General features: G+C 52.0%; 2 protein-coding genes across 2 annotated transcripts; one reads left to right on the top strand and one right to left on the bottom strand.

Moving 5' to 3' along the window:
• The first annotated feature begins 61 nt into the window (after positions 1 to 61).
• On the top strand, positions 62 to 26515 carry LOC119322743. The gene is made up of 3 exons (XM_037596252.1): positions 62 to 1773; positions 1867 to 2119; positions 25932 to 26515. Exons 1-3 carry the CDS (start codon positions 268 to 270, stop codon positions 26201 to 26203), a joined length of 2031 nt encoding a protein of 676 aa, XP_037452149.1. The 5' UTR covers positions 62 to 267; the 3' UTR covers positions 26204 to 26515.
• Positions 7459 to 11171, bottom strand: LOC119322741. Its single transcript, XM_037596251.1, has 4 exons — positions 10726 to 11171; positions 8509 to 10376; positions 8280 to 8398; positions 7459 to 8184 (listed from the first exon to the last, which is right to left on the bottom strand). The coding sequence occupies exons 2-4, from the start codon at positions 10367 to 10369 to the stop codon at positions 7624 to 7626; spliced, it is 2541 nt and encodes an 846-aa protein (XP_037452148.1). The 5' UTR covers positions 10370 to 10376; positions 10726 to 11171; the 3' UTR covers positions 7459 to 7623.
• Positions 26516 to 27922: the final 1407 nt, after the last annotated feature.

The raw sequence follows: 27922 nt of genomic DNA, 5'->3' as shown, positions 1-27922 counted from the left end.
TTTCAGTATTTATTTTGCAAAATGTTTGCCCTATGACTTCTACGGATGGGGGCCAATCTTGGTGCTCGCCCTTCCCCAACCACCCGCCGCCTGCTCCACCCGTCAGCAGACCACCACCTCGCCGGCAAGGACACCCTGAACGCCTCGCCCTACCCCTGACCACGATCCTCCCGGCCGTCGGTTCTCAAATCACACTGCTGCGAATTTCCTGGCCATGGTTGCCAAACGTCGCCAGAGCCGGCGTGCGCACGCCTATCGCCCCTACAGATGCGATCGAAGCGCATCTCCCGGAACAAATCGGCGCTGCTGGAGACCATCAAAGGATTCTACTCCGCGGCGCTGGACAGGCTACCGGTGGACGAGATCCCGGCGCTGGTCCCGCGCCTCCTTAAGGTCGGTCTCTGCGTCGGCTTCGCCGACCCCATCTCTAATATCATCGTCAACACCGTCTCCTCCCGCCGCAAGCCCGCAGTGACGCGCATGTCCGACGACGGCAACGAGGAGAAGGCGGCGGCGAGGAGGCGGAAGGCGCTCCTCCGGGCAGTCTCCGGCACCCGAAAGGCCAGGTACTGGCCGCCGCCCCGCCTCCTCCTCCGCGACATGTCCATGGCCGAGAGATCGCTCGAGGCGCTCGTGGCATTCCTCACCTACTACTTCCCCGACCTTCCCGCCTGCGAGGCGCTTGAGTATCTCCGCCTGGCCAAGGCCGACCTTCTCTCTGCCGTGCGGCTCGTCAAGGAGGACCGCAACTCCAGCTCCAGCTTCAGCTTCGCCTCCCGGACCACCAAGACAGCCCTCAAGTGCGCCGCCTTGGCTGCCTGCCACCCCAAGCCGAGGGCCCTCGTGAACAGGTCCTACTCGTTTGCTTCTCGGATGGAGCAATTGTCCCATCTCCTGGCAACCGAAGGCGGCTGCCTCTCCTGCACTACCATTGAGAATATCAACAGATTGCTGATAGAGCCCCGGCCAAAGCTTGGAGGCCTCGCCGCGGTAACACCTCAGTTCCATCTGGAGCTGAACATGGAGCCACCGTTTGTTCCTACAAAATCTTTGCAGAGCACCCTGCTACACAAGATCTATGGATTTTACCTCGAGGCACTTGCATTGCTGCCGACGGACGACTTGCGCATGTGCTACCACCGGGGCCTCCTTAAGGCTGGTCACTGTTACGGGCCTTTGACAGATCCAGTCTCCAACATTGTGCTCAACACACTCTGGTACAATACGGTGTTCCCAGCGGAAGGAGGGCTCTCTGTGACCACCATGATCTGCTCAAGGAGCCTTGTCCTTGTTGCGCGCCGCTCCCTTCGTGGCCTTGTTGCTTACGTCCGCCATTGCTTCCCCATGATGTCTGAACACCAAGCCTTACACTATCTGCTCTTCACCGAGGTTGATCTTTGGGGAGCAACCGACATGGCAATGCAACAAGGACACACCGAGAGAACTATGTTGACCCCGTACAGTGCGTACAAGGCTGCAACCACCGCAGCACAACACCCAGATCCTGATGCAATTATAGAATTTTTCGCGTCAATATTTCCCTTGATGCTTGTTACCATGGAGGGACAGCCATTTTTGTCGGATGTGCAATACAGCCAGCACGTGCTGTCTATATTCTGTCCCACTCCCAATGATTCGATCCGGACAGTTCCTATGCTTTCTGAGGGGGGATCCAGGTTCCTGTCGTGCATTCTGAAAGATTTCAAGGAAGAGGAACGTTTCGTCTATAGGAAGGTTGATGCTATGCTGACGAAATACACACAGCGAACTAGGGTATGTTTAATTGGTGTTTCTTTCAGTTCTACAAGCATTTCAAAATATGAACAGTAGCATCTGATTATTTTTTCTTTCCCATGATATGCATAGGGACCTGAATATGAGCTTCATGTTATCTGCGGCTTGAACTCAAACGTAGGCAGTTCTTTTGTTTTCGGCCTCCATTATGGCCCCTTGGTTCCTTGGCACCCAAAGAAAACTCAGCATTCTCACATCAATTTTTTGGCAAGGCCTAGAGATTTACGTTCTTCTAACATGGGCACTGTACTGTTCTTTGCTGAGTGCTCCAATGATGAAGATGACATCGATGAATTGTCGTGTTGGCCAGTCATGGGACATCCGGGTATGCCTTATCTCTGGCCATTTGAATAATCTACACCATATGTTTATCAAGACATGATATTGGTCTGTTACACTTGTTTCTTTTGAACAATGTCTTGTGTTAATCAACTACAGCCAGCTTAAACAAACTAGACTGGAACTTCAAATACATTCCAAAAAAAAAATCTCAAAGGTGCAACATTATTAGTTTAACTTTTTGCCTAGCCCTATCTTTCAATACATACAGTTCTAAGCAACTCTCTCAAAACTTCACCTCCTAGTTATCTCAATGGCGCTTGATTGGTGCACACGCTGTATGCGGAGTACACACCGCCACACTCACGGCTCAGCTGCCAGTGCGTGTGCCATGGACAGTGGCTGCCAGGCTAGGTAAGTGTACGCGCACAGATGGATGACAGCCACAAGCAGCTCAACTTCTATAGTCTTCTGACAACAACAACAACAAAGCCTTTAGTCCCAAACAAGTTGGGGTCGCCTAGAGGTGAAATCCATAAGATCTCGCAACCAACTCATGGTTCTGACACATGAATAGCAAGCTTCCATGCACCCCTGTCAATGACTAGTTCTCTAGTGATACTCCAGTCCTTCAGATCTCTCTTAACGGACACCTCCCATGTCAAGTTCGGTCTACCCTGACCTCTCTTGACATTAACGTCCGCTATGCACTGGCGCTTCTGGAGACCTGCGCTGAATATGCCCAAACCATCTCAGACGATGTTGGACAAGCTTCTCTTCAATCGGTGCTACCCCAACTCTATCTTGTATATCATCATTTCGGACTTGGTCCTTCCTTCTGTGGCCACACATCCATCTTAGCATGCGCATCTCCGCCACACCTAACTGTTGAACATGTCACCTTTTAGTCGGCCAACACTTAGCGCCATACAACATTGTGGGTCGAACTGCCACCTATAGAACTTGCCTTTTAGCTTTTGTGGCACTTTTTTACCACAGAGAATGCCAGAAACTTGGCGCCACTTTATCCATCCGGCTTTGATTCGATGGTTCACATCTTCATTGATATCCCCATCCTTCTGCAACACTGACCCCAAATATCGAAAGGTGTCTTGTTGTATCGTAGACCTTCTCCAAGTCAATAAACACCATATGCAGGTCCTTCTTTTGCTCCCTGTATCTCTCCATGAGTTGTCGTACCAAGAAAATGGCTTCCATGGTCGACCTCCCAGGCATGAAAATGGCTCCATGGCTTCCATTGGAACTTTTCTTTCTTCAGGAACTCGGTAATTGGTGCCATGATAGTGCTGAAATTCTTCACAAATCGTATATAGAAAGTTGCAAGGCCATGAAAACTTCTTACCTCAGAAATGGTCTTCGGAGTTGGCCATTCTCAAATTGCTTTAACCTTAGAATCATCACCACGAATACCGTCACATGTTATGATGAATCCTAGGAAAGAAGTTGTGTTTGCAAGAAAACACATTTCTTCAAGTTGACATAGAGCTCATTTTCCCTTGGTATTTCTAATACCTTCCGAATGTGATCAAAGTGTTCATCCTCACCCTTGCTATAGATCAAGATGTCATTGAAATAGACCACAACAAAGTGGGGATAAGAAGGGTCGAAGGACTTGATTCATTAAGTGCATAAAGGTACTTGGTGCATTTGAGAGTCCAAATGGCATGACTAGCCATTCAAACAACCCTTCCTTTGTCTTGAAGGCGGTTTACCATTCATCCCCGATCTGATACGGATTTGATGATATCCACTTCTTAAATCTAGCTTTGTGAACACTCTTGCTCCATAAGCTGATCCAACATATCATCCAGACGGGGAATCAGGAATCCATACCTTACGGTGATCTTGTTAATGGCTCTACTGTCCGTACACATGCGCCAAGATCCATCTTTCTTTGGCGCGAACAGGGCTGGTACAACACATGGGCTAATACTTTCTTGAATGTGCCCCTTTTGCGGCAATTCCCCCACTTTCGCCTTCAATATATCATGCTCTTTTGGGCCCATTCGATAGTGTGGAAGATCAGGAAGACTTGCTCCCGGAATTAAGTCGATTCTATGTTGAACCCCTCTTATCGGTGGTAGGCCTTGTGGCTCCCTGAGTATGTTATGAAATTATGCTAATAAGCCACGTACCTTTGCTGGAATTTCAACATCTGGGTGCTCTTCTCCTTTTACAATAAGTGCAGCACACAAATCTGCCTCCTTCGAGCCTTCCATAAACTCATGAGAGGTACAGGAGATACTTAACATAATGATCTTTCTCTTGTTCCAAATGAAAGAATAAGAATTTTCCTTGCCCTTGTGTGTAGTATCCACATCTAATTGCCAAGGTCTCCCAAGAAGAACATGGCTGGCATCCATGTCAACCACATCACACAACACATTTGAGTGATAATGTTTGCCCAAAGAAAGTGGCAGGTTGCATTGTTTGGTGATCCTCATATTCACTGCTTTCTTGATCCACCCAATAATGTAGGTGTCGAAGTAATGGGCCACGGGTAGCCTCACCCGAGTCCCTGAACCTGTCAAAACTTCGGGCCGGCCTCGCCCCACAATACCCAAACTGAAGCTCCGCCCTCCGGAGGCCGTCTGGCTCAACGGCCGGCCACCGGAGGACGGCCAACCACCAGCAGACGGCACCAGGAGCGGCCGGCTCCAGTCAGCCGGCCTCTAGAGAGGACGGCGACGTGCAGGCGGCCACCTGGCGCCCTCAGAGTCTGCACCCCCATCAAGAGGACGAGACAGGGCGTGGCTACAGTGAAGTCCCTCACCCCGAACCTCGGGCTTGGCGTGGCCACAGTGCCCCGTACAGGCGGAGATCTCCGCACGGCGCGGCACTGTTGCCACTCCCCCCTTGGCGTCAATCCAGACAGGCGGAGCCCTGTTCCCCACGACGACCTGTTGGTACGGCCTGCGGGCTGCTGGCCCTATCTAGGCAGTGATATCCCGGATGCCGGACCAGTCGGACTTGGGGAAGGCCGGCCTCTAGCAGGCGGCCGTCCCCTCCCTCAAAGCAAGTGCGCAATTAACCTGATGAGACAAGGCGTGGCTACAGTGGTCTCCCGCCAGGCGGTGGGACTGTAGCCACACTGAGCTGACCAAGCCCGCGTCATTAGCAGCACGGCTACAGTGAACAGCCACCAACCAGACCCGCCAGCAGCGGGAGCGGCCTATCGGCTCTGTACCGGACCGGTCGGCGGGGCCCACCAGGCGGCGGGCCCCATTAGTCGGCGGAGAAGCCGGAGGCCAGAAATACTGACAGCCGGGTCCAGCACCCGGCCAGATTATCGTTGTACCCCTGGGGGGTAGGCCTATATAAACCCCCCAGGGCACCCATGCAAAGGGATCCCGCCCCATTAGAACTAGCCACCACCCTAGAGCAGGAAGAGAGCTAGCCTTGCCTCCTTCTGCCTCTAGCACACAGCTCAAGGAGCACCATTGTATCACTTGTGCCTTAGTGATCATGCGGAGACCCCGCAGAGCAGGACTAGGGGTGTTATCTCCTAGGAGAGCCCCGAACCTGGGTAAAGTGCGCCGGCGTACGTGTCTACGCCTCATCTCACTTCCAGGCACCGGCGACGTTCTACTCGCTCCCACCATGATAAGCCATCCATTGGCATATGTCGCACCCAACCCCCGACATTTGGCGCCCACCGTGGGGCGAGGTGCACCGTCTCCCGGAGACCTGCTCTAGACGGAACCTTGTTCCTTCCTGGCGAGCGAAGCCAGCCCAGCACGCCCGACGGCGTCAGCCTCGATGCGCTGCACGGCGTGGAGATCGCCTGCGCGACGAGCTGCCTCGCCGACCTTGTTGGCGAGATTCACCTCTCCGACGAGCCGGCCTCCGACGCAGGCACTGGCTGCCCCGAAAGCCGTCTCGTCAGCCTCCTCGACCAGCTTCATGTCACCAGCGAGCCTGCTGTGGACCTGGAGTCTGTTGGCTCCACCGACCCGATGATCGTCGACTCCGACACGCCGTCGCTTGACGCGTTCCCCACCAATGTGGTGATCTACGATGAGCCGCCTCCTCGCGAGCACAACGGCGGGAGCACCGTCACGGAGGTGCTCGTCATCAATAGTGGCGAGCGCTCGGCCGGAGACGCTCGAGAGCCACTCGATGCAGCGCTGCGAGACCTGTCGGCGCCTATTCCAGAGGATGCAGACGCTGAGATGCTGGAGGCACGCCGCGTCCAGCTCCTCGAAAGCGCTGGCCGACTGGCAGCATGCGACGCCTCTCGGACGCCTACCGGCGCGAGATGGACCGGGCCGTTGGTGGCACGCTGGCTCCTGAGGGGCCTAGCCCCATCGGCTCGATCCGGCAGCGTGGCGTGACCATCGCCAGCATGTTCGGAGTACAACGCCCCGTCTACGCCACACCTACAGAGAACATCCGGGCCGCCCAGGCGGTGACGGACGAGCTGGACAAGTACGAGGCGACGAGCGTCGCCACATGACGGAGCGAGTCCAGCAGCTCCTAGACGCGGCCGCCGTGCAGCACGAAGCCGGCTGCCGCGCTGAAGTGCCCGCCCAGTGGAACGATGAACCGCCCCCTCGCCAGGACCATGGCGCGACGTCCCGGACGCCGACTGGCGGCGCCTGCGGAAGAAGAGGCAACGAGCCGGCTGCCAGCCGCAGCCGGACTCGCCTCTCCATCGAGCGTGACGAAGACGGCCGCCCTCGAGCGGTGGAGCGGCGAGGCGACCCGCCTCCTCCGCCTCGTGGAGCAAGGCATCCTACTCCGCCGCCTGTCACGCACCCGATACTCGGCGACCCTCTTGGTCGCCGAGAGGGAGTCGGAGAGAACGACGCGCGCCATCGGATCGATCATCTCAACCGATCCCTGGCACTAGAAGAAGAAGACGCATTGGGTCCGCCCTGTTTCGGCCCACGAATCCGAGATGAGCCCTTTCCCATAGGGTTCACGCTCCCAAGAGATACGCCCAAGTACACCGGCTCCGTGAAGCTGGAGGACTGGCTGGTCGACTACTCCACGGCCGTCAGCATAGCGAACGGCAACAAGCGCGTTGCCGTGAAGTACGTCTTGCCTATGTTTTCAAGGCGTCCAGGCGCTTTAAGGCGCTGGGGGGGCGCCTCAACGCCTAGGCGCTCAAAGCGTGAGGCGAGGCGACGCCTTAGACACTTATTATTAGGCGCTAGGGGTACTAATATGGCAGCCATGAGTGGACATGTAACTGATTCATACCTTGAATTTCCTGGTTGTTGAGCCCACATAGCATCCATTCCTCCCATCTTGTTTCCCATTTCTGCCTTCCACAATAGAAATCTGCATAAAGATGAACATATATCATATATGGTTAAAACTAAACTTAATTAATAGATCACCATTGGTAAAAAAACAGAGTAGATGACAGAGCAAGTGCAAAACAAGATGACAAACATGAGTGCATTACATATTACATAAACTAAGTCCACAACACAATAATTTAGGTTCACAAGTTCACAACATAAATTTAGGTTCCAAACAGGCAAACACATGATCATAAGCAAGGCTGGCCACACTCAATTCTCAATAGCCATCATCGAACTCATCGATGGTAGTATTTGTGTTGTCTTCGCCATCTTGGTCAGCACTAGTTGGATCTTCATCATCATCGGTCACATCAACATCATCTTGAAGAAAGTCTGAATCATCATCCTCTCCATTGGGGATACTTGGTTGTTGTTCTTGGTCATCCTCTTCGTCATCTTCATGAAGAAATGTTGGTGACGGAGCAGCCCTTTTGCGCTGCCTTTGGTACTGGACATTAACATTTGAGGCCCCCCTTGCCATGGTGCTAGCTCTAGGAAAGTTGCGACCTTGCAGCGACGAACTTGCACCAACAGCCTCATCAACAAGCTCCCATGAAATGTCATCGGGACACCCTCGAGCACCTTGGGGTGGAGGTATTGTTGGGTCAACCCACTCATTGCCCCAATCAAAATCCTCAATGACTAGAGGGTCATAGCTATTGCCACCCATCTTCTCATGCCTCTTTTGAAACCTATCCAAGTTCTTCCGGTTGTATGAAACAAAAACATTGTCATTCAAGAGTCGGTGTTGTAACCGGTTCCTTTTCTTGGTATGGATCTACAAATAGCAAATAGAGTGAATAAATAACTTGCTGAGATTACTTGCTGAAACTAACTTTCTCTTGATGAAATAAAGACAAAGAAGTTACTCACATGTTCAAATGCGCTCCAATTCCTCTCACAGCCGGATGATGAAGCACAAAGACTAACAGTACGCTTTGCAAACCTTTGTAGCTCAACTGCCCGACCACCATATGAACGCCACCAATCAACTAAAATGGTAAAATAAACACACACATGCATTAGGAGTTTATACTTTGTACAGAAAATAACAAGCTGAAATTAACTTGCTTGTTGCTGAAATTAACTTTAGTTCACTTACGAGGGTTTTTCTGGACCATGTTATCGATTGCCATCGGATTAGCAAAGGGTCCTCTCTTGTCCTCATAGAGAACGGCTTGTGCATCAATCTTGTTGCGAGTATTGACATCAAGTACTGTTCGTGCAAGGACATCATTAAAACAACTTCTTAGCTCCCCAATTAGGGCATCATCACCACTCTCAGCAATAGAGAAGTATTTTCCAGGGTTCAAAAACAAAGCAGCCCCATATAATGGATGATCCATTTGATTCTCCCAACGTTTGTCAACAATGTCAATGATCTTCTTGAGCAAAGCTTGCTTGTTTTGGTGGGGGAAACCTTGATTGATCTTCTCCTTTGCAAACCTCATTAGTGCTGTCATTTCTGGCATGGCAGGAATCTCATCACCATCCGCTACCCTAAGCACCCGAAGTAGTGGACCTGAAGCTCTAAGGCAGTCCTCAATTGCATGCCACCAATCTGCTGAAAGCACAATGTCTTGCACATTCAAACCGGCTGCAGTTTTGGCCAATTTGTTTCCAACCCATGCTTGACATGTAAATAGACTCCTCAATGCTTGCTTGTGCTTGACCAAACTCTTAAGAGCAAGAATGGATGTGGCAAAGCGAGTGGCTGCGGGTCTCACAAGATCCAGCCCACCCGTTGCCTTCCTCATTAGACTAAGAATTCTGCCATGCCTATAGATGAAAGTGGTGACTCGTCTACCCCGTGCAATAGGCCTCTTAAATGGCTTTAGCTTCCCTATATCTTCCAACATCAGGTCCAAGCAATGGCATGCACATGGACTCCAATATAGTGTAGGAATCCTTTCCATTAGTATCTTACCCGCTGCCTTGTAGTTAGCACCATTGTCGGTGACAACTTGGACAACATACTCTTTACCGACATCCTCGATTCTCTTCTCTAGCAAATCTGCTATCATCCGAGCATCTTGGCATTCACTTGATGCATCAACCGACTCCAAGAAGTAAGTGCCCGCCGGGCTGTTTACAAGGAAGTTGATCAAGTGGCGTCCCCTTTTATCGGACCAGCCATCTGACATTAGTGTGCAGCCATATTGCTTCCATGCTACCTCGTGCTTCACCCTCAACTTTTTTGTTTCCTTGACACAATCCCTAAGCAATGGCTCTCGCAGCTCATGAGGAGAAGGAGGCTTGTAACCTGGGCCATATTGACAAGAGGCTTCTATTGCAATCTGGAATTGCCTACAGCTTGCAACATTGAAAGGAATGCCACACTCATAGAAAAACAATGCCCACTGCATACTCACATAGTGCCTCTCTTCCGGTGTTTTTGTGCTGGACTCCATGGTGCTTTGAGAGCAACCGGAGCGTCTTTCATCGACAACATCCTCAGGTTTCTTCCTAAGCATGGAAACAATTGACTTGAGAGCAACAGATTGACACTTTTTGCCTGATATTTTTACTGCAAAGGTTTTCTTGTTCTTCTTGGCTGCTGTCCCTGAACTTGGTCTTGTAGCGAAGCATTGAGCTGTTGCTTCATTAGTGGAGCTTTGAACTGTCCCTGCTACATCTACCTCCACTACATCATCATCATCATCTGGCTGTCCTATGTTTCTCCTGTTCTTTTCCAAATATTCTAACATCTCCCTCCTAAGCTGTGTGGTAGCCTTTGGACAACCCGTTGCATCCCCACCGGTGCCAGCAAGATGCTCTTTGTGTCTCTTGATCCCTCCTTTAGTTATCTTGCCACAAAGATTGCACACAACATTATTGCTGTTGCCAGGTGTCAACCAATACCCATAATTCCAGCCTGGATCATTTGACCTCCGTGGCCTGCGTTCTGGATCTTTCATTGGATCATAAGCATCACCACCCCCATCAGCTCCTGAATCTGCCATTGTGGGACTGCAAAGTGCAAAGTGCAAACAATTAACAATATAATACAGCCATAGAGGGCAGAGCCACAGAGGACAAACAGCTACTATTCTAATAATAAGCTAGTATAAAGAAGATCCACTAACCTACTATTCTAATCAGCTAACAAGGACAATCAGCATCTATTTTAATCACAACTTGCAGCTAACACTACTATAATAGAGGGCAGTGGGCAGAGGGCAGAGGCACAGCACCACATCTACACATGCATATACTAAACAGAGGGCTAGCTTAGAGGCAAAGCAGTGAGGCACAAGCAGCAGCACCATCAGAAAACATGGGCAGGTGAGGGGAAAAGAGAGGCAGAGAGGAGCCGTACCTTGGGAGAGGGCTGCCGGCGGCTGAGGAGCTTGGCCGGAGAGGGGGATGGCCGGCGGAGATGGATCTTGGCCGGAGAGGGGAAGGGCCTGCGGAGGAGGAGCTTGGCCGGACAGGGGGAGGCCGGCGGAGGAGGAACGGATCTGGGCCGGCGGCGTGAGAGACTGAGAGGAGAGAGCTCCTCTCTCTTTTCCCCTCGATTTGGAGTCACAGGTGTGTTCCCCTCTCTCTCCTGCCTCTGTTTACCCCCTCTCTCCCGCCCAATTTCTCTTCCCTCCCGCCAATTCCTCTTTCTGGCGCGCGCCAGCTGCTGGTTCCCGCTCAACCTGCCCGCGCATGTCCAGGGCGTCCAAAATCAAGCAAAGCGGCGCCTTGGACGCCTAGGCGACGCCTTGGACGCCTCAACAGCACAAGGCGGACGCCTTAGACAAAAAACTAAAGCGACGGCGACGCCTTGACGTTCGCGAGCGCTCTGACGCGGCGACGCCTAGGCGACGCCTTGAAAACATAGAGTCTCGCTCATGCTCCAAGGCACAGCCCGGACGTGGCTCAACAGCCTGAAGCCCCGTAGCATCAACAGCTGGGTTGATTTAACCGAAGCCTTCATCCGCAACTTCACCAGCACGTACAAGCGGCCTCCCAAGCCCCGACAGCTCTCCTTGTGCGTCCAAGGGCCCAGCGAATCGACTCGCGACTATCTCACGCGCTGGGCTGAGCTGCGCAACTCCTGCGAAGGCATGCACGAGGTGCAGGCAATCGAGTACTTCACCGCCGGGTGCCGAGAGGGCACCCTCCTCAAGCACCGACTTCTCTGCGACGAGCCTGTGACGCTCGACGAACTACTAATCATCGCCGACAAGCACGCCACGGCCGACTCCTCCATGAAGGCGGAAATCCTAGTTGATGCGTCCGGCAAGGTGGCACCTCAGGCTCCTCAGACTCCGGCTGGTCACACCAGTCGACGACAACATCCAAGTGACAACAAGCGGAAGGCCACCCAGCCGGCTTCCACCAGCCGGCAGGTGGCGACAGTTGAGGACCAGCAGCCGGAGGGGCAGCCAGCGCCCAAGCGTCAGAAGGGTGGCAAGCCCAATTGGTTGCCCGCCTTCTCTTACGAGCAGACCCTAGATGTACCCTGCAAATTCCATTGTGGCGCGAAGCCGTCCAACCACACCACACGGAAGTGCCATTGGCTCACCAGGATAGCCAAGGGAGATGGACTCCTGCCTCCTCCGCCTGCCGGCCCGCCGCCTCCTCAGCCCTAGCAGCCGCCGGCCCGGCCAGTCGGCGCCATACAAGATGAGCATCTAGAGGAGCACGGAGCTTATGTTGTGTTCACCAGCGTGGCCGATGACAGACGCAGCAGATGGAAACAGCAGCAAGAAGTACAGACAGTGGCCTCAAATACTCCAGAATTCATGCATTGGTCCGAGAAGCCCATCAGTTGGAGCAGGGCCGACCACCCGGAAGTGATGCCTTCCCCTGGTTCCTACGCCCTGGTCCTAGATGCAACCTTTGCAACGGAGAGGCGGGCAACTCGTTTCTTCAGAGTCCTGATAGATGGCGGCAACAACATCAATATCCTGTACCATGACACGATGGAGAAGTTGGGAATCAAGCAGAAGCAGCTCCTCCCCAGTCGGACTGTATTCCATGGCATAGTCCTTGGCCTTTCCTGCTCACCAGTCGACAAGACCCAAATTGATGTTCTCTTCGGAGATAAGAATCATTTCCGCCGTGATCCAGTTTGGTTTGAAGTGGTGGACCTTGAAAGCCCCTACCATGCGCTGCTTGGCCGGCCTGCCCTGCCACGTTCATGGCGGTCCCCCACTATGCTTACCTCAAGATGAAGATACCGAGTACCAAGGAGATCCTGACTGTAGTCGGAGACTACAAGAAGTCGACCGCCTGCGCCGCGGACAGCAGCCGGCTGGCCGAGTCCCTCGTGATTGCAGCTGAGAAGCGGCTCCTTGACCGGGTGGTGGCGATGGCAGGCAAGAAGCCGGAAATGTCACCCATCCCCAAGGAGTCGGAGGTTGAGGGCTCGTTCAAGCCGGCAAAGGAAACGAAGAAGATACCCCTGTACCCGGAGCACCCGGAGAGGCACGCTGTCATAGGTACCAACCTTGACAGCAAATAGGAAAGCTAGCTCGTCGATTTTCTTCGTGAGAATCGGGACATCTTTGCATGGTCTCCCAAAGACATGCCGGGTGTTCCGACGGATTTCGCCGAGCACAAGTTACATGTCCGACCTGACGCCAAGCCGGTCAGGCAGCCCTTGCGCCGCCTGTCGGAAGAAAAGAGAAGAGTTGTCGGAGAAGAGATAGCCCGGCTTCTAGCAGCCGGTTTCATCATGGAAGTATTCTTTCCAGAGTGGCTGGCCAACCCAGTTCTTGTGTTGAAGAAAAATAATCAGTGGCGCATGTGTATTGATTATACTAGCCTCAACAAAGCTTGCCGCAAAGATCCCTTTGCCCTGCCAAGAATTGACCAAGTGATAGACTCCATAGCCGTATGCGAGTTGTTGAGTTTTTGTTGAGTTTTTTGGATGCGTATTCAGGGTAGCATCAGATAAAGCTGAACCCGGCCGATAGGCTAAAGACCGCCTTCATCACGCCATTTGGAGCCTTCTGCTACCTGACCATGACGTTCGGCTTGCGAAATGCCGACGCCCTGATTCAGCGTTGCATGCAGAAGTGTCTCCTCAAGCAACTTGGCAGAAATGCCCATGTCTATGTGGATGATGTGGTGGTGAAGACGGAGAAGCGTGGCACGCTGCTGGAAGACCTCAAGGAAACTTGAGAACCTGCGTCGTTTCCAGATCAAGCTCAACCCGGAGAAATGCGTCTTTGGAGTACCAGCCGGACAGCTTCTCGGTTTTCTGGTCTCAGAGCGCGGCATAGAGTGCAACCCTGTGAAGATCAAGGCCGTTGAGAAGATGGAGGTGCCCACCCGACTGCTGGACGTGCAGAAATTCACCGGCTGCCTGGCATCAATCAGCCGTTTCATCAGTCGGCTGGGCGAGAAGGCTCTTCCTTTGTACCAGCTCATGAAGAACACTTTTTTCGAGTGGAACGACAAGGCGGACGAAGCTTTTTTCCAACTCAAGAAGATGTTGACCACTCCGCTTATCTTGGCGGCTCCAACTGAGAAAGAGCCCATGCTCCTCTACATCGCCGCCACCAGTCGGGTGGTCAACACAGTCATAGTGGTAGAACGCAAGGAGGAGGGCAGCGCATTGCTTGTCTAGAGACCGGTATATTACTTGAGTGAAGTACTATCCGCCTCTAAGCAAAACTACACACACTATCAGAAGATGTGCTATGGTGTGCACTTTGCCGCCAAGAAGCTGAAGCCTTACTTTCAAGAGCACCCAATAACTGTTGTTTGCACTGCTCCGCTTGCTGAGATCACTGGAAGCCGAGATGCTTCGGGCCGAGTGGCCAAGTGGGCTATTGATCTGGCCCCTTATACCATCTACTACCAGCCTCGCACCGCCATCAAGTCACAAGCACTGGCCGACTTTCTCGTCGACTGGGCCAAGACCCAGTACTTGCCGCCAGCGCCAGACTCCACCCATTGGCGGATGCATTTTGATGGTTCAAAAATGCGCAGGTCTGAGAGCCGGCATCGTCCTCACCTCTCCCAAAGGCGACAAGCTCAGATATGTGCTGCAAATCCATTTTGCCGCCTCCAACAACATAGCCGAGTATGAGGCACTCATACACGGGCTCTGGCTTGCCAAGGAACTCGGCATTCGCTGGATCCTGTGCTATGGTGACTCCGACTTGGTGGTCCAGCAGTCGTCAGGCGACTGGGACGCCAAGGACGCGAATATGGCAAGCTACCGCTTCCTCGTGCAGCAACTCAGTGGATACTTTGACGGGTGCGAGTTCCTCCACGTGCCAAGAAATGACAACGAGCAAGCAGATGCCTTGGCACGGATCGGCTCCACCCGGCAGGCGATACCAGCCGGCGTCGCCCTGTAGCGCCTCCTCAAGCCGTCTGTCAAGCCATCACCAGAGTCCGACTCCCATCTTCGTGCCGGCCCCTCCCGAAGCAGTCGGATCCGACTTGAGGACCCCAGAAGTCGGCGCGGGGACTTCGGCAGGCGGCCCGGAGACTGCAGCCGTCGCACCCGGCCCGGGAACTTCAGAACCCGGCCCGGGGACTGCAGCAGTCGGCCCGGGGACTTCTTCAAGGCAGCAGGCGGCAGTCGACTCCAACCCGCTGCCTCCCGGCCCAACTGCCCTTGTACAAGTTGCAGTCGTGGCAGTCGGAGAGATAGCAGCACCCTCATGGGCTCAACCCATCCTCAACTTCCTGGTGAACAAAGAGCTGCTGGCCGATGAGATCCTAGCCCGACAAGTGCAACGGCGGGCAACAGCATACACCATAGTCAACAAAGAACTGGTTCGGCGCAGTGTCACTGGTGTGTACCAGCGCTGCGTGGAGCCAGACCAGGGTCATGCAATCCTCAAAGATATTCACCAAGGCGAATGTGGTCACCACGCGGCTTCAAGATCACTTGTTGCCAAAGCTTTCCGCCATGGTTTCTTCTGGCCGACTGCTCTAAAAGACGCCAAAGAGTTGGTCCAGAAGTGCAAAGGGTGTCAGAAGTTCCGCTCCAAGCCACACTTGCCAGCTTCTGCACTGAAGATCATTCCCATTGCCTGGCCCTTTGCTGTTTGGGGTTTGGATATAGTGGGGCCATTCAAGACGACCCGTGGTGGCATGACTCATCTGCTTGTCGCTGTGGACAAGTTCACCAAGTGGATAGAGGCAAGACCAATCAAGAAGCTGAATGGGCCGACTGTCGTGACTTTCATCGCTGACATCACCACTCGGTACGACATACCACATAGCATCATCACCGACAACGGCACAAACTTTGCAAAGGAGCCTTGGCTCGTTTCTGCGCGACGTAGGGCATCCGACTGGACTTGGCGTCCGTTGCCCATCCGCAGTCAAACGGCCAAGTTGAGCGAGCAAACGGCTTCATTCTGTCCGGCATCAAGCCCCGACTGGTCGAGCCTCTAGAGCGTTCGGCCGGCTGCTGGCTCGATGAGCTGCCGGCCGTCCTCTGGAGCTTGCGCACGACTCTGAACAAGTCGACCGGCTTCACGCCCTTCTTCCTCGTCTACGGTGCTGAAGCCGTCATCCCGACGGACATAGAGTTCGACTCCCCATGAGTCACCATGTACACCGAGGCGGACGCCAAGGAGGCACGAGAAGACGGCGTCGACCTGCTGGAGGAGGGCCGGCTGTTGGCACTCAGCCGATCCGCCATCTACCAGCAAAGTCTGCACCGATACTATAACCGCAAGGTGAAGCCAAGATCCTTTCAAGAAGACCTTGTGCTCCGGCCGATCCAGCGAACAGCCGGACAACACAAGCTCTCGGCACCTTGGGAAGGCCCTTTCATCATCAGCAAGGTGCTGGGCAACGATTCCTACTATCTGATCGACGCTCAAAAGCCCAGAGCACGCAAAAGAGATGACTCAGGTAAGGAGACGGAGAGGCCATGGAACGCAAACCTCCTCCAAAGATTTTACAGTTGAAAGCAGTATGTATCACGCTACCTTTTGTATTATGCACGAAGACTCCGGGTCCCCCGAGAAGAACTGGGGGACTACCCTCCTTTTATCTATATGATAAGTGTTATGCCTATGAGTGTGTATTGTTTTATTATTTCCGCTTGGCACCGGGTTCGACCAGTCGGCCCGGAGGCTCGCCGCCTTCTGCTATATGCCGCCTCTTGCAGTCGGACAAGTAGTGTGTTGGCACCAAAAACTTCCCCTGTCGGAAGCCGCAGCTCGCAGAGCGACTGAATGGCGGGCAGGGGTTGCAAAACAGTGCCCACATGAAAAATGGCTAAGGAAAGAACGCATATAGTCGAGGCCGGCATTGCGCCTGTTCGGCCGGCTGCCGAGCAGCCGGCCGGCCGGCTTCTGCTTGTCTTGCCAAACACTCCGGACGGCTAAGTACTTGCTCTCCCATCAAAGCTAAGTACTCGACCCAGCCGCAGTCCGCAGAGCGGCTGCTCGGCTGGCAAGAGGATAGCCGAGGGAGGGTGGCAAAGGAAAAAAGCAAGGAGATTAAAAGCAAGAAAAGTTAGAAGCCGGCAAAGCAAAGCATGAATTGCGATAGAATATTTACATAGATAAAGGCCTAGCAGCCAACATTCAACAGAGTTTCGATATACACCCCGTGGGTGGAATTGTGCAAATTTAACCAAGTTGTCCAGACTAGCGAGCAGAAAAAGAAAAAGAGAACATCCTAAGGGGCAACAGAAGGCTCCGGCTGGACGGTGGAGTCGGCGGTGCCGGTTGGCGCAGCAGAAGGCTCCGGCTGGACGGTGGAGTCGGTGGTGCCGGTTGGTGCAGCAGAAGGCTCCGGCTGGACGGTGAAGTCGGCGGCACCAGTTGCGGCGGCGGATGGCTGGATGGCAGAGTCGACGGCGTCCGTTGGTGGAACGGGCGGCTGGTTGGTCTCCGCCTGACCGCCTCCAGACGCTGGTGTTGGTGTAGTCAGCGATCGCCGCCGCCCTGCTGATAAGTTCGGCTTCCACTGCCACCAGCTCCTCCTGCGCCTCCAGCCGAAACGTGGTCAGCTGGGCTAGATCTAGCCCAGGGTACCACGCCTTGACGAACTCCAGGGCTCGGCGCGCTCCTGCCCGGGCTGTAGAGCCCTTCCAGGCCTCCAGGCGGCCGGCCGCCACCTCCAGCCAGTCGGCAGTCCGACTGGGGGTGCGCGGAGCCTGCACACCTGGCCAGAGGGCGGAGCCTCGCACGCCGTGACGAAGGCGGAGAGCAGCGTCACGGTGTTGGGCGTCAGATGATGCGGCTGGAGGTGGTTGAAGTCCATGAACGAGCGGAGGAAGCCGCTCGCCGGGAGGCCGAAGCCGCGGAGGAAGTGCGAGCGGAAGACGACCCGCTCGTTCCCCTTCAGCGTCGGCGAAATCTCCTCCGCCGGCGGCACCCGTGCCTTGACGAATGCCGCGTTGGGCATCCGGCGCGTGTTCCGGAGGAAGGTGAGGTGGTCTTCGATCACCGTCGAGCCGTCCCAGTCGCCGCCCTTCTCGCATGCCATGGCCTCGAGTGGAGCTGCGAAGGGAGGAGGAGCACGACGGCGGCGAAACTGCGGCAGCACCACGGCGAGCACTAAGGCAGCGACAACAGTAGTGGCGGAGAGAGCAAGAGGAGGAAGAGAGTGTGGGGAGGAGGTTTTCAAGGCGTCCCTGAGGCGTCGCTTAGGCGACGCTTTGGCGTCAGGGTGCCCCCAGATGGCAAGGCGTCGTACTCGCCTTAGTTTGTTGAGTAAGGCGTCTGCCTTGGGCTGTAGGGCGTCTGAATCGTCCGCCTCAGCCCCGCCTTGCACGCCTTGGCCCAAATTAGACGCTCTGGTTTGTCAGGCAGGGGAAACAGATTCCAGCGGGAAAAACTGGCCCACGCGGGAACACAAGCGCGGGAAATATTGGCCCACGCGCGAACTGTTACAAGAAGGGGAAAGAGAGAGAGAATCGAACCAATCGTGCAAATCCTAGTCTCCAGGCGAGAGGTCTCTCTCCTGTTTCCTCTGGCGGCGGCTTCCTCCTCAGATCTGCGCCAGCTTCCTCCTCTCCGGCTGCAGCTCATCCCCTTCCCCCTCTCGAGTTGCAGCTTCTCCCTCCTCCTCTGGCGCAACCCTCTTCCACCAGATCAGCACCAGAACAAGGTATGGCTCCTGGTTCCTGTCCGGCTGCAGCTCCTCCCCCTCCTTTGGCTCTTGTCTCTTCTCTTTCTTCCATCCAGCAGCAACACCACTGCTTCTCTCCTTCCCCGTGCTTGATCTGGTTGCTCTAATGCTTTGGTTCTCTCTTTTTCTTTGACAACTGATTGGCCTTCTCTCAGTGTTGCTGCAGTAGCCACTGGTCAGGTGTCCCTGCTCTGATGAATCCTAGGAGAAGAGCTAGATCTGACGATCCAGCTTGGAAGTATGGGTTTTGGCCAGATTTAGAGAGGAAAGATTTACTCCAATGTACATTATGTGGCAAGATAATCTATGCTGGAGTGAAAAGGCTGAAGCAGCACCTTTCTGGGGGTTCCAGTGATGCGGACAAGTGTCCCGAGGCATCCATGGAGATTAGGATAGAGATGCGCAATTCCTTAAACAGTGCAAAGTTTAAAGCTATAGAGCGATATATTGATGAGGAGGATGAAGCTGAAGTTCAAAGGCGCCATTCTGTCATGTACCCAAGATGATTTGAGTCCTATGCTTTGGTAACAGTTTATATGTTAATGCTAGTTGTTAAATTTCCTAATTGACTGCCATCTATGATATATGTATGTACAATTTATTAAGTTAATGCTAGTTGTTAAATCTCCTAATTGGCTGCCATATATTATATATGCATACCTCTAAGGCGTCGCCTCGCCTTACGCTTTAGTGCTTAGGCGGTGGGGCGCCCCCCAGCGCCTCGCCTCGCCTTACCGCCTTAAAAACATAGGGCGCGCGTGCTCCGCCGCTCCCCTTCCTCCCCCTACTTATAGCCCTCGGGCTGCGAAGCCGAGGGGGCGGGGCGTGGGATCGTGGGATTAACTGCGCCCACGACCCCCCCGATTACTGCGTGAAGTTACCGCGCCTTAAACGCTCGCGGGAATCGCAACCGCCCGCCTCGGCCGCAGCGGATCCGCCCGCGTGCCGAGGCCCGATAGTGGCGGGCCCGACCCATTGTCACGTCCCATCAGGAGCGTGGGGTGGCAGGCTGGCCGGGCTGACGTGCGCCGCGTGGCGTGCTTGTGGCGGGCGGCGAGCCTGGGAAGCTTAGCAGGCACGCCACCTGTTTCCCGCCTTGGTGTTCAAAATTGTCCGACGACCCCGCCTTGTCAAAACCAACTCCAGCAGTCGGCGCGCCGCAAGGCGGATCGAACATTCTCCCAGAGCTCGGTGAGGGGGGAAGCCGTTGAGACTTCAAGACCCCTCGACCGCAACGCCTCATCGGCTTCGGGGACTACTGTCGGAGTAATGGGCCGCGGGTAGCCTCACTCGAGTCCCTGAACCTGTCAAAACTTCGGGCCAGCTTCGCCCCACAATACCCCAAACTGAAGCTCCGCCCTCCGGAGGCCGGCTGGCTCAACGGCTGGCCACCGGAGGACGGCCAACCACCAGCAGGCGGCACCAGGAGCGGCCGTCTCCAGTCAGCCGACCTCTAGAGAAGACGGCGACGTGCAGGCGGCCACCTGGCGCCCTCAGAGTCTGCACCCCCATCAAGAGGACGAGACAGGGCGTGGCTACAGTGAAGTCCCTCACCCCCGAATCTCGGGCTTGGCATGGCCAAAGTGCCCCGTACGGGCGGAGATCTCCGCACGGCGCGACACTGTTGCCACTCCCCCCTTGGCGTCACACCAGACAGGTGGAGCCCTGTTCCCCACGACGACCTGTCGGTACGGCCTGCGGGCTGCGGGCCCTATCAGGCAGTGATAGCCCGGAAGACGGCGGATGCTGGACCAGACGGACTTGGGGAAGGCCGGCCTCCAGCAGGCGGCCGTCCCCTCCCTCGAAGCAAGTGCGCCATTAACCTGGTGAGACAAGGCGTGGCTACAGTGGTCTCCCGCCAGGCAATTGGACTGCAGCCACACTGAGCTGACCAAGCCCGCGTCATTAGCAGCACGGCTACAGTGAACAGCCACCAACCAGACCCGCCAGCGGCGGGAGCGGCCTGTCGGCTCCGTACCGGACCGGTCGGCGGGGCCCACCAGGCGGTGGGCCCCAGTAGTCGACGGAGAAGCCGGAGGCCAGAGATACTAACAGCCGGGTCCAGCACCCGGCCAGATTACTGTTGTACCCCTGGGGGGTAGGCCTATATAAATCCCCCAGGGCACCCATGCAAAGGGTTCCCGCCCCATTAGAACTAGCCACCACCCTAGAGCAGGAAGAGAGCTAGCTTTGCCTCCTTCTGCCTCTAGCACACAGCTTAAGGAGCACCATTGTATCACTTGTGCCTTAGTGATCATGCGGAGACCCCGCAGAGCAGGACTAGGGGTGTTATCTCCTAGGAGAGCCCCGAACCTGGGTAAAGTGCGCCGGCGTACGTGTCTACGCCTCATCCCGCTTTCAGGCACCGGCGACGTTCTACTCGCTCCCACCATGATAAACCATCCATTGGCATATGTCGCATCCAACCCCCGACAGTAGGGGTGTGGATGATCATGAGTATCAAGCTTTAAATGGTTCACCAACTTCTAGGAGATAAGATTCTCACAATTACAACTATCAATCATTAATTTGCATACCTTGCCATTCATCGTGCATTTGCTCTCAAATATTTTCTTCCATTGTGTGTCGTCATGTTGTGGTGTGGAACATAGGAGACGCCGAATCACACATACCACCTCTCCACCTTCTTCTTGACAAACCTCTTGTTCTTCAGATTTGTAGTCCTCATCGTCTTCACCAACAAATTTTCTTAATGGGCAACCGCTGGATATGTGTCCCGCTTTACCACATTTATAGCACTTTGAGCCTTCATTTGCCTTACCCTTGCCTCTAGTTTGCTTCAGGATGGTTCGTTTTGCCTTTGGTGGAGCGGTCTTTCCTTCCACTCTATTATTGTGATCCCTAGACGAGCCTTCGGTATGAGGATATGGAGGATATGGAGCCTTAGTTGTCTTCCTTGTCCTCACAAACCTCTCAGCCTTTAAGGCTAGAGCTTGTGCTTGATCAATGGACCAGATTTGTTGCATCATCAATCGATCTTGAATAGCATCATTGAAACAATTGATGTACCTTGCAACTTGTTGATCTTCAGTTTCAGCAAGGTTGCACCTCACTTGTAGCCTTAGAAACTCCTCCGTGTAATCTGAAATAGTCCTATTTCCTTGAGCACAGTTTTGAAGTTGGATAAATAGGATCTGGTCATAATCAGAGGGTAAAAATCTCCCTTTTAAGAGACTTCTCATTTGCCGCCAAGTTCCTACATGAGGTTCTCCTCTTAGCGTGCGTTCTTCTTGAATGCGTTCCTCCTTTCAGCTTGTACGCGACCAAAGGAACTCTACGATCTTCCGGAACCTCGATGACCTCAAAGAAAGTCCCCACTTCATATAACCAATCAAGGCACCCTTCAATATCAACATTTCCATTAAAAGTTGGGATCTCGGCTTTCACCTTGTGTGTATCCCTTGCATATGTAGGGTACTCTCCGATATGCATAGAGATCAGGTTCTTCAAGGGCTTCATCATATTCTTCACCTTCAGAAGTTTCAACATAAATTGGCCTTCTTGAAGTATGCTGGACTGCACGTTGTTGTGGTGGTCTTGCTCCAAGATTACTTCCCCTTATTCGTCGTTGAACATCTTCTTTAGATGAATCTTCTTCATTGGCAGCGGGGAAAACCCCTTTTATCATCTCAACCAGCTGGTCAAATCTCCGATTAAGATCTTCATGCAGCTCTTCGATTTGTTGTTCTGCAACATCCATCCTTTTCTTCAGTTGCTCCATTGCTTGTGGCAGCTTGCTCTCAAAGAGAACACCAAGGACTTGTATGGGCCAGCGCGGCTCTGGTACCACTTGAAGCAGCAGAAGGTTGTGGAGGAGCAACTCCACCTTGCCGCTACAAAGTGTAGAACACTAGAGTTGAAGGAAGTACTTCAACGTGTTGTGCTAGATAGCTAGATATCGCTCTAGAGGCGGAGATTGGGCCGATATGGCAGCATGAGTTAAATCTAAAACTCCTAGAGCACAAGATCTAGTCCAAGATCTTAATAAGGACAACAAGTTTTATTATAGGTAGTGGGTACATAATCTCATTACAAACTAGAGGTGAGGACCTTTATTTATAGGGCTTCTGGAAGCCTTCACATAATTCTACTTATAGCTGGAACACTCTAGAAAACATTATTTAGGATTCACCATTCTACTCAAAGCTACTTATAACTAGAGAACTCTAGAAACAGTAGGTAGGGTAAAGAAAAGAAAAGAAATACTACACTAGAGTGGAAGTATCTAAAACAATCTTTCTTCTCCTTAATAGCCTTCTGGACGTCATCATTCCACCATCAGGTATCTTTAGCCTTGCATCTACTTTTCCTGAACACTCCAAACTCCTCCGAGGCCACCTTATGAATGCAAGTCGCCATCTTAATCCACATATTGTCTGCATCACCTCCTTCCTCCCAAGGGACACGAATCCGAAAGCGGAAGTCAGCCATCACAAGCTTATGCTGAGGGACAACACTCTCTCCAGGTATCACCTTATAGTCTAGGCACGCATGCATGTCTTCTCTTCTTGAGAGGATGAAATCAATTTGGCCAGTGTTGACCACTACTAATTAACTAGATGTGATTCTCTCTTTTTAAAGAGGGGGTTAGTTACGATCATGTCGTAGGCTAGAGCAAAGCTTAAGACATCTTCTTCTTGATTCCTGATGCCATAGCCATAGCCAAAGCCCCCATGCACCCCCTTCAAAACCTGTGTTAGATGTACCCACGTGACCATGGAGGTCTCCTCCTATGAAGAGCTTCTCGCCAATCGGTACACTCATAACCATGTCCTCTAGCCCTTCCCAGAACTCCCTCTTGTTGTTCTCATTGTGGCCTACTTGCGGGGCATACGCGCTGAACATTGAGAACTAAGTCCCCAACTACTAACTTGACCAGGATAATTCGGTCCCCATGTCTCTTGACGCCTACCACTTCATACTTGAGGCTCTTGTTGATCAATATGCCTACCCCATTTCTGTTTGCAACCGTCCCCGTGTACCACAGCTTGAAGCAGGTATCCTCCACCTCCTTCGTCTTCTGTCCCCTCCATTTAGTTTCTTGCACACGAAGGATATCAACACCTCTCCTCACCGTTTTATCAACTAGCTCCTGAAGCTTACCTGTCAGGGACCATATGTTCCAGCTACCTAAGCGGATCCTCCTAGGCTCAGCCAGCTTCCTTACCCTTCGCACTCGTCGAGCCAAATGTGAAGACCCTCGCTTGTTTTCCACTACACCTGGGCGTTGATGTAGCGCGCCACTAAGGATGCGACGACCCGACCCTTGCTCACTTGTCACTGTATCCAGATCAAGATACGACGCGCCGCCGAGGGGGGGGGGGCATTGGCGGACCGGCCCTTGCCTATTTTACACCACACCCAAGTTCCAATGTGGCGCGTCACTGAGAGGGTCACGCCCCAATGAAAATCTTTTGGGTTTCACCTACATAAGAGTGGCTGAGTTTTGACGTTGGCTCGCCAAGCCTATCACAACCCTCCTCCTTCACGTGGGATTTGGACCGGCTATGCTGAGGCAACATAGGCGGAGTTTTGTATAGTCTGTCGATGATTCTAAAAACTACAGTAACTTGGGTGCTGTAGCAGGTACGGTAGCTGCGAGTCCCAGCATTTTCAATCATCCGATGGACTTAATGAACGGTTCACGTTGCTTCGTTGTCTTGTGATTCAAAATTTTAAAACTGATACACCATATAGTATAATAGTATAGTACTAGTATAGAAAAATATTTGACATGACAAAAATGATACTCCACCATTAAATAAGGTATCTGACCTGGATAGAATTTTTGCTACCTCTGTGCAGGTATGCACATGGTTGTCACAGTGATAATGCGCTGAAAGACACTTCACCATTAAATACTGTTGTCCTATTTTATTTTATTTTGAAACTAGGACGAAGGTTTTCCCTCTTTCCATTAATTAAGAAGAGAGTAAGTACAAGACCTCACCCCAAGGCGAAGGAAAAAACAAAAGCTACTCCCGCGGCTTAATGTATCTCAGTTACTTAGCCCCATCGGTCGACCAATCCTCAGCTTCTTTCCTAATCTTGGCAATAATAACCAGCGACATTGAGGAATGATTCCGGAAGACCCGTGCATTTCTTTCGCTCCATATCTCCCAAGAGAGTAGCATGACGAGTTCCTAGACTGTGTTGTAGTTCGCCCAATTATCAATGCTCAACAAATTAGGCCAAGCCAATCCTGAACCATTTTCCAAAAACTGGCAAAGGTAGGCCCAAGTACGTCAATGGAAAGCTTGCATGGATTGCTAGAAACTGCTGAAGAACTGACTGAAGGTCAATGTTGCTGCATCTAATGGGTACAACAAGCTTTCTTGCATATTTGTGACAAGCTCGGTGGCTTCCCAGAAACTCTGAAGAATGCTCGCAAAATTATCAATGTCACGCTTGATAGGCGCCCTGAAGATCACGGCGACATCGGCATCAAGCGAGGTTCAACCCCTTATGTGAGTAAGATCATCGTTGGCGGTTGCCATGTCCAAAAGTAAAAAGTTGTTGTAGCGGATTGATTGTCACCACAAGGAGAAGAGGTTTCACAGGTCACCTTCCCTTAAAGCCCCTCCCATGCCTAATCGGTGACCAATGCACTCTGTTTTAGTGCACAACAACACTATTAATAAGTAGTAACATTCCACCAGAAGTGCATCACTAAAGTTTGTAGAAGTCATCACCCTACAAACTCATCCAAATTGCCACCGTTTGTGATCTGTTGTCACATGAAACATGGCACATATAACTGATGGTATCTGAGAACAGCATGTAAATAAGTTGGTGCTTTAGAGCTTTATAGATGCAAGATACATTCGGAGCATGCTCTGAATTGGTAAGCTTGAACACATTCAATTACATTTTCTTGTGTAGATGTGCTTGTGTGCACTTTTCTGTATGACGTTGTTAGCGATTTAGATGAGGGAGGGCAGTGGGAGAGAAGGTGGCGGAGGAGGTGGGAGCTGCGGTGGCGGCAAGGCAGCCGGGGGCTGCAGCGGAGGCGGGGCACAAGGAGGAGGGAATGTGTGGTCAGTTGAGGAGAAGGTCAAGTTTTTATAGAGAAAGGCTTTAGATGAGGGAGGACAGGAGATAAAGCGGTGGCTTTCCAGGTACAGGTAACAATTCCACGCGTTAGGAAAAATGAAGCTTACCCGATGGGATCCTGGAGTTAAACGCGTTCACTCCTGGTAAATCGTCAAAAGAGCCGGAAAAATTCCAAAATTTGAAAAAAAACATCTGGCTTAGCCAGTTTATTCTTCTATATATTTTTGGGGTAGTTATAGGCGCTAAAATAGTTTCATGTCACCAATTTTTTTCTGACCCAGGGTTTGCTCCATTTCTAGATCCGCCACCGCTATGAAGTGATGATAATCTTTTCTTAATAACATATATATTTTCTTATTGCTTGAACTAATGATTGTTTTCTTTTTGTGGGAAAAGGTCGTTGCTATTATTGTGAGAATGAAGGGGCAAAGATCATACATCCAGATCTACAGAAGTATATTGGGCGTGACATCGACTTCGAACGTATGGCGTGCGATGACAGAAGTGGCATGACCACCGAAGGTTCTATCAGTGGTGGCGAGTTTATAATTGATTCTGTAGATGTATGTGAGGAGGATTGCATCTATTTCGATGCCGACAGGGACACCAAGTGTGCAGAGTTCTTGAATGCCCGTGGTAGGACTATGCAGGGTCCCAGACTCGTTTAATATTATTTTTGGAGTACTTTGAGCTTCAAGCCTACTTTGTTACCTTCGCCTGAACTCTGCCCGGGATGTTGCACGGATCTTTGGCTCATCAAGGATGCTCACAATTTCTATACTAGGATAATACATTGATGTTCACATCGACCATCTGTTCAGTATCGTTGGCGATGATGCTGACAGCAGTGCTCGCGGCAAGGTCGGTGATTTCCTGTGTCCGTAGACCTCTATTTCTTCAGTGTTATACCCCAGATAATAGGGGGCCGTTTTCACATTGTGCCAGTTTGATAATAAGAGTAACATGTTATTGTGGGTGAAGGACATTTGTCTGTGTCAACTAAAAAGAAAAAGCACATTGAACTGGAAGATCAATTATAATAGTGGACTGTTTGTGAAACAAAAAACAGCAATAGAAAACAATGACATGCATGCATATGCTTAAATCATCCAACTTAACTACTCCCTCCGTCGCATAATATAAGCTAGTGTCAAAAACGTTATATATTATGGGACGGAGGGAGTAGTACCTTAAATGCCCGCGGACGTGCCGGGCTGTGTCCCAGCCACACTCCTCATTTTCCTCATATGTCCGGTTACTTGCACGTGATTGGTGGAGATGAAGGGAGAGAAATAAAGGAGTGAATAAAGAAAAAGAAAAGGTGGTCTTGGGTGGGGCCGCGTCCTATGTGGCGGACTGCCCGGGCGCATCTGCAAGCCCTCCTATCCTCCCTATATTTGAGATGAAAATGAGGGTTCGCGGACAGCCCGGGCATTAGGGATGATATGAGGGGTTCGGGTGGGTCACATTTTTCCTTTTCTCTCCTGTCCGGTCACTGACCGGACGCGTCCACGGGCATACGAGGGATGGTTTGAAGCGTTCGGCTGTAGATGCTCTAAATGAGAACTGAATGAAGGCAATAATTCAACTATCCATGTCTGCGTAATCTCCACCCGAAGGGTGTCAAGAGGCACACAAATAAAATAAAAAATAGCCGGCACATGGCACCATACACAAGCCCAAAAGTGACGTCTCTGCTTGCAAATTTGCAATCGCTTTGTTGAATGCATCCTTTGTCGAGACATGTGTGTTTTTTGGGTGAGTGCTCTGTTTTATAGGGCCAACTCAACTACTTGGTGATGTTTGCAATGTAGGGGCATGAAAGATTAGAAAATCATACATTAGATATAGTTAGCTCATGTACAATGGTTGATAAGACAGTCTTATATTAATCCTGACACGTATAGAAATAACAAAAGATTATGGTGTGTCTTTTCTCTAGCAATTTGTTGTAAGAGATGATCTCCTAATTAAGAGAAGGCAACACTTATTTCTGTGGTTTCTTTTTTCTCCACCTCAATATCTATTCTAAGTGTCACTGACAAGATAGCACCATTGTAGATGCCCTTACTAACTAAAATAAAATCAGATTAAAAAGAACAAATCATATCATGAGTAGAGGTGATGCAGGAGATGTTACCGGAGTGTGCCCTTTGCTTCCACTTCATGTGCTTTATCCACCTCGCACGGAAATTTTTTGTGATCTTGTCATCATCTTTCAACCACATTTGCCCTTTGCTTCCACTTCTCGTCCTTCATGAACCCACTTCTCAAAGACAAAAAAATAACATATCACATTATGAATAGTTAAGAATCAGAATCAGATTGTGAATTGGCATATTAATGTTCTCATATATAATTTTTCTATTTTTTAGTTGCATTTAGAC

Source organism: Triticum dicoccoides, chromosome 6B, assembly GCF_002162155.2.
Source record: "Triticum dicoccoides isolate Atlit2015 ecotype Zavitan chromosome 6B, WEW_v2.0, whole genome shotgun sequence".
Taxonomy (NCBI): Eukaryota; Viridiplantae; Streptophyta; class Magnoliopsida; order Poales; family Poaceae; genus Triticum; species Triticum dicoccoides.
The sequence above is the reverse complement of the archived record's forward strand: the minus strand, read 5'-3'. Positions and strand labels throughout refer to the sequence as shown.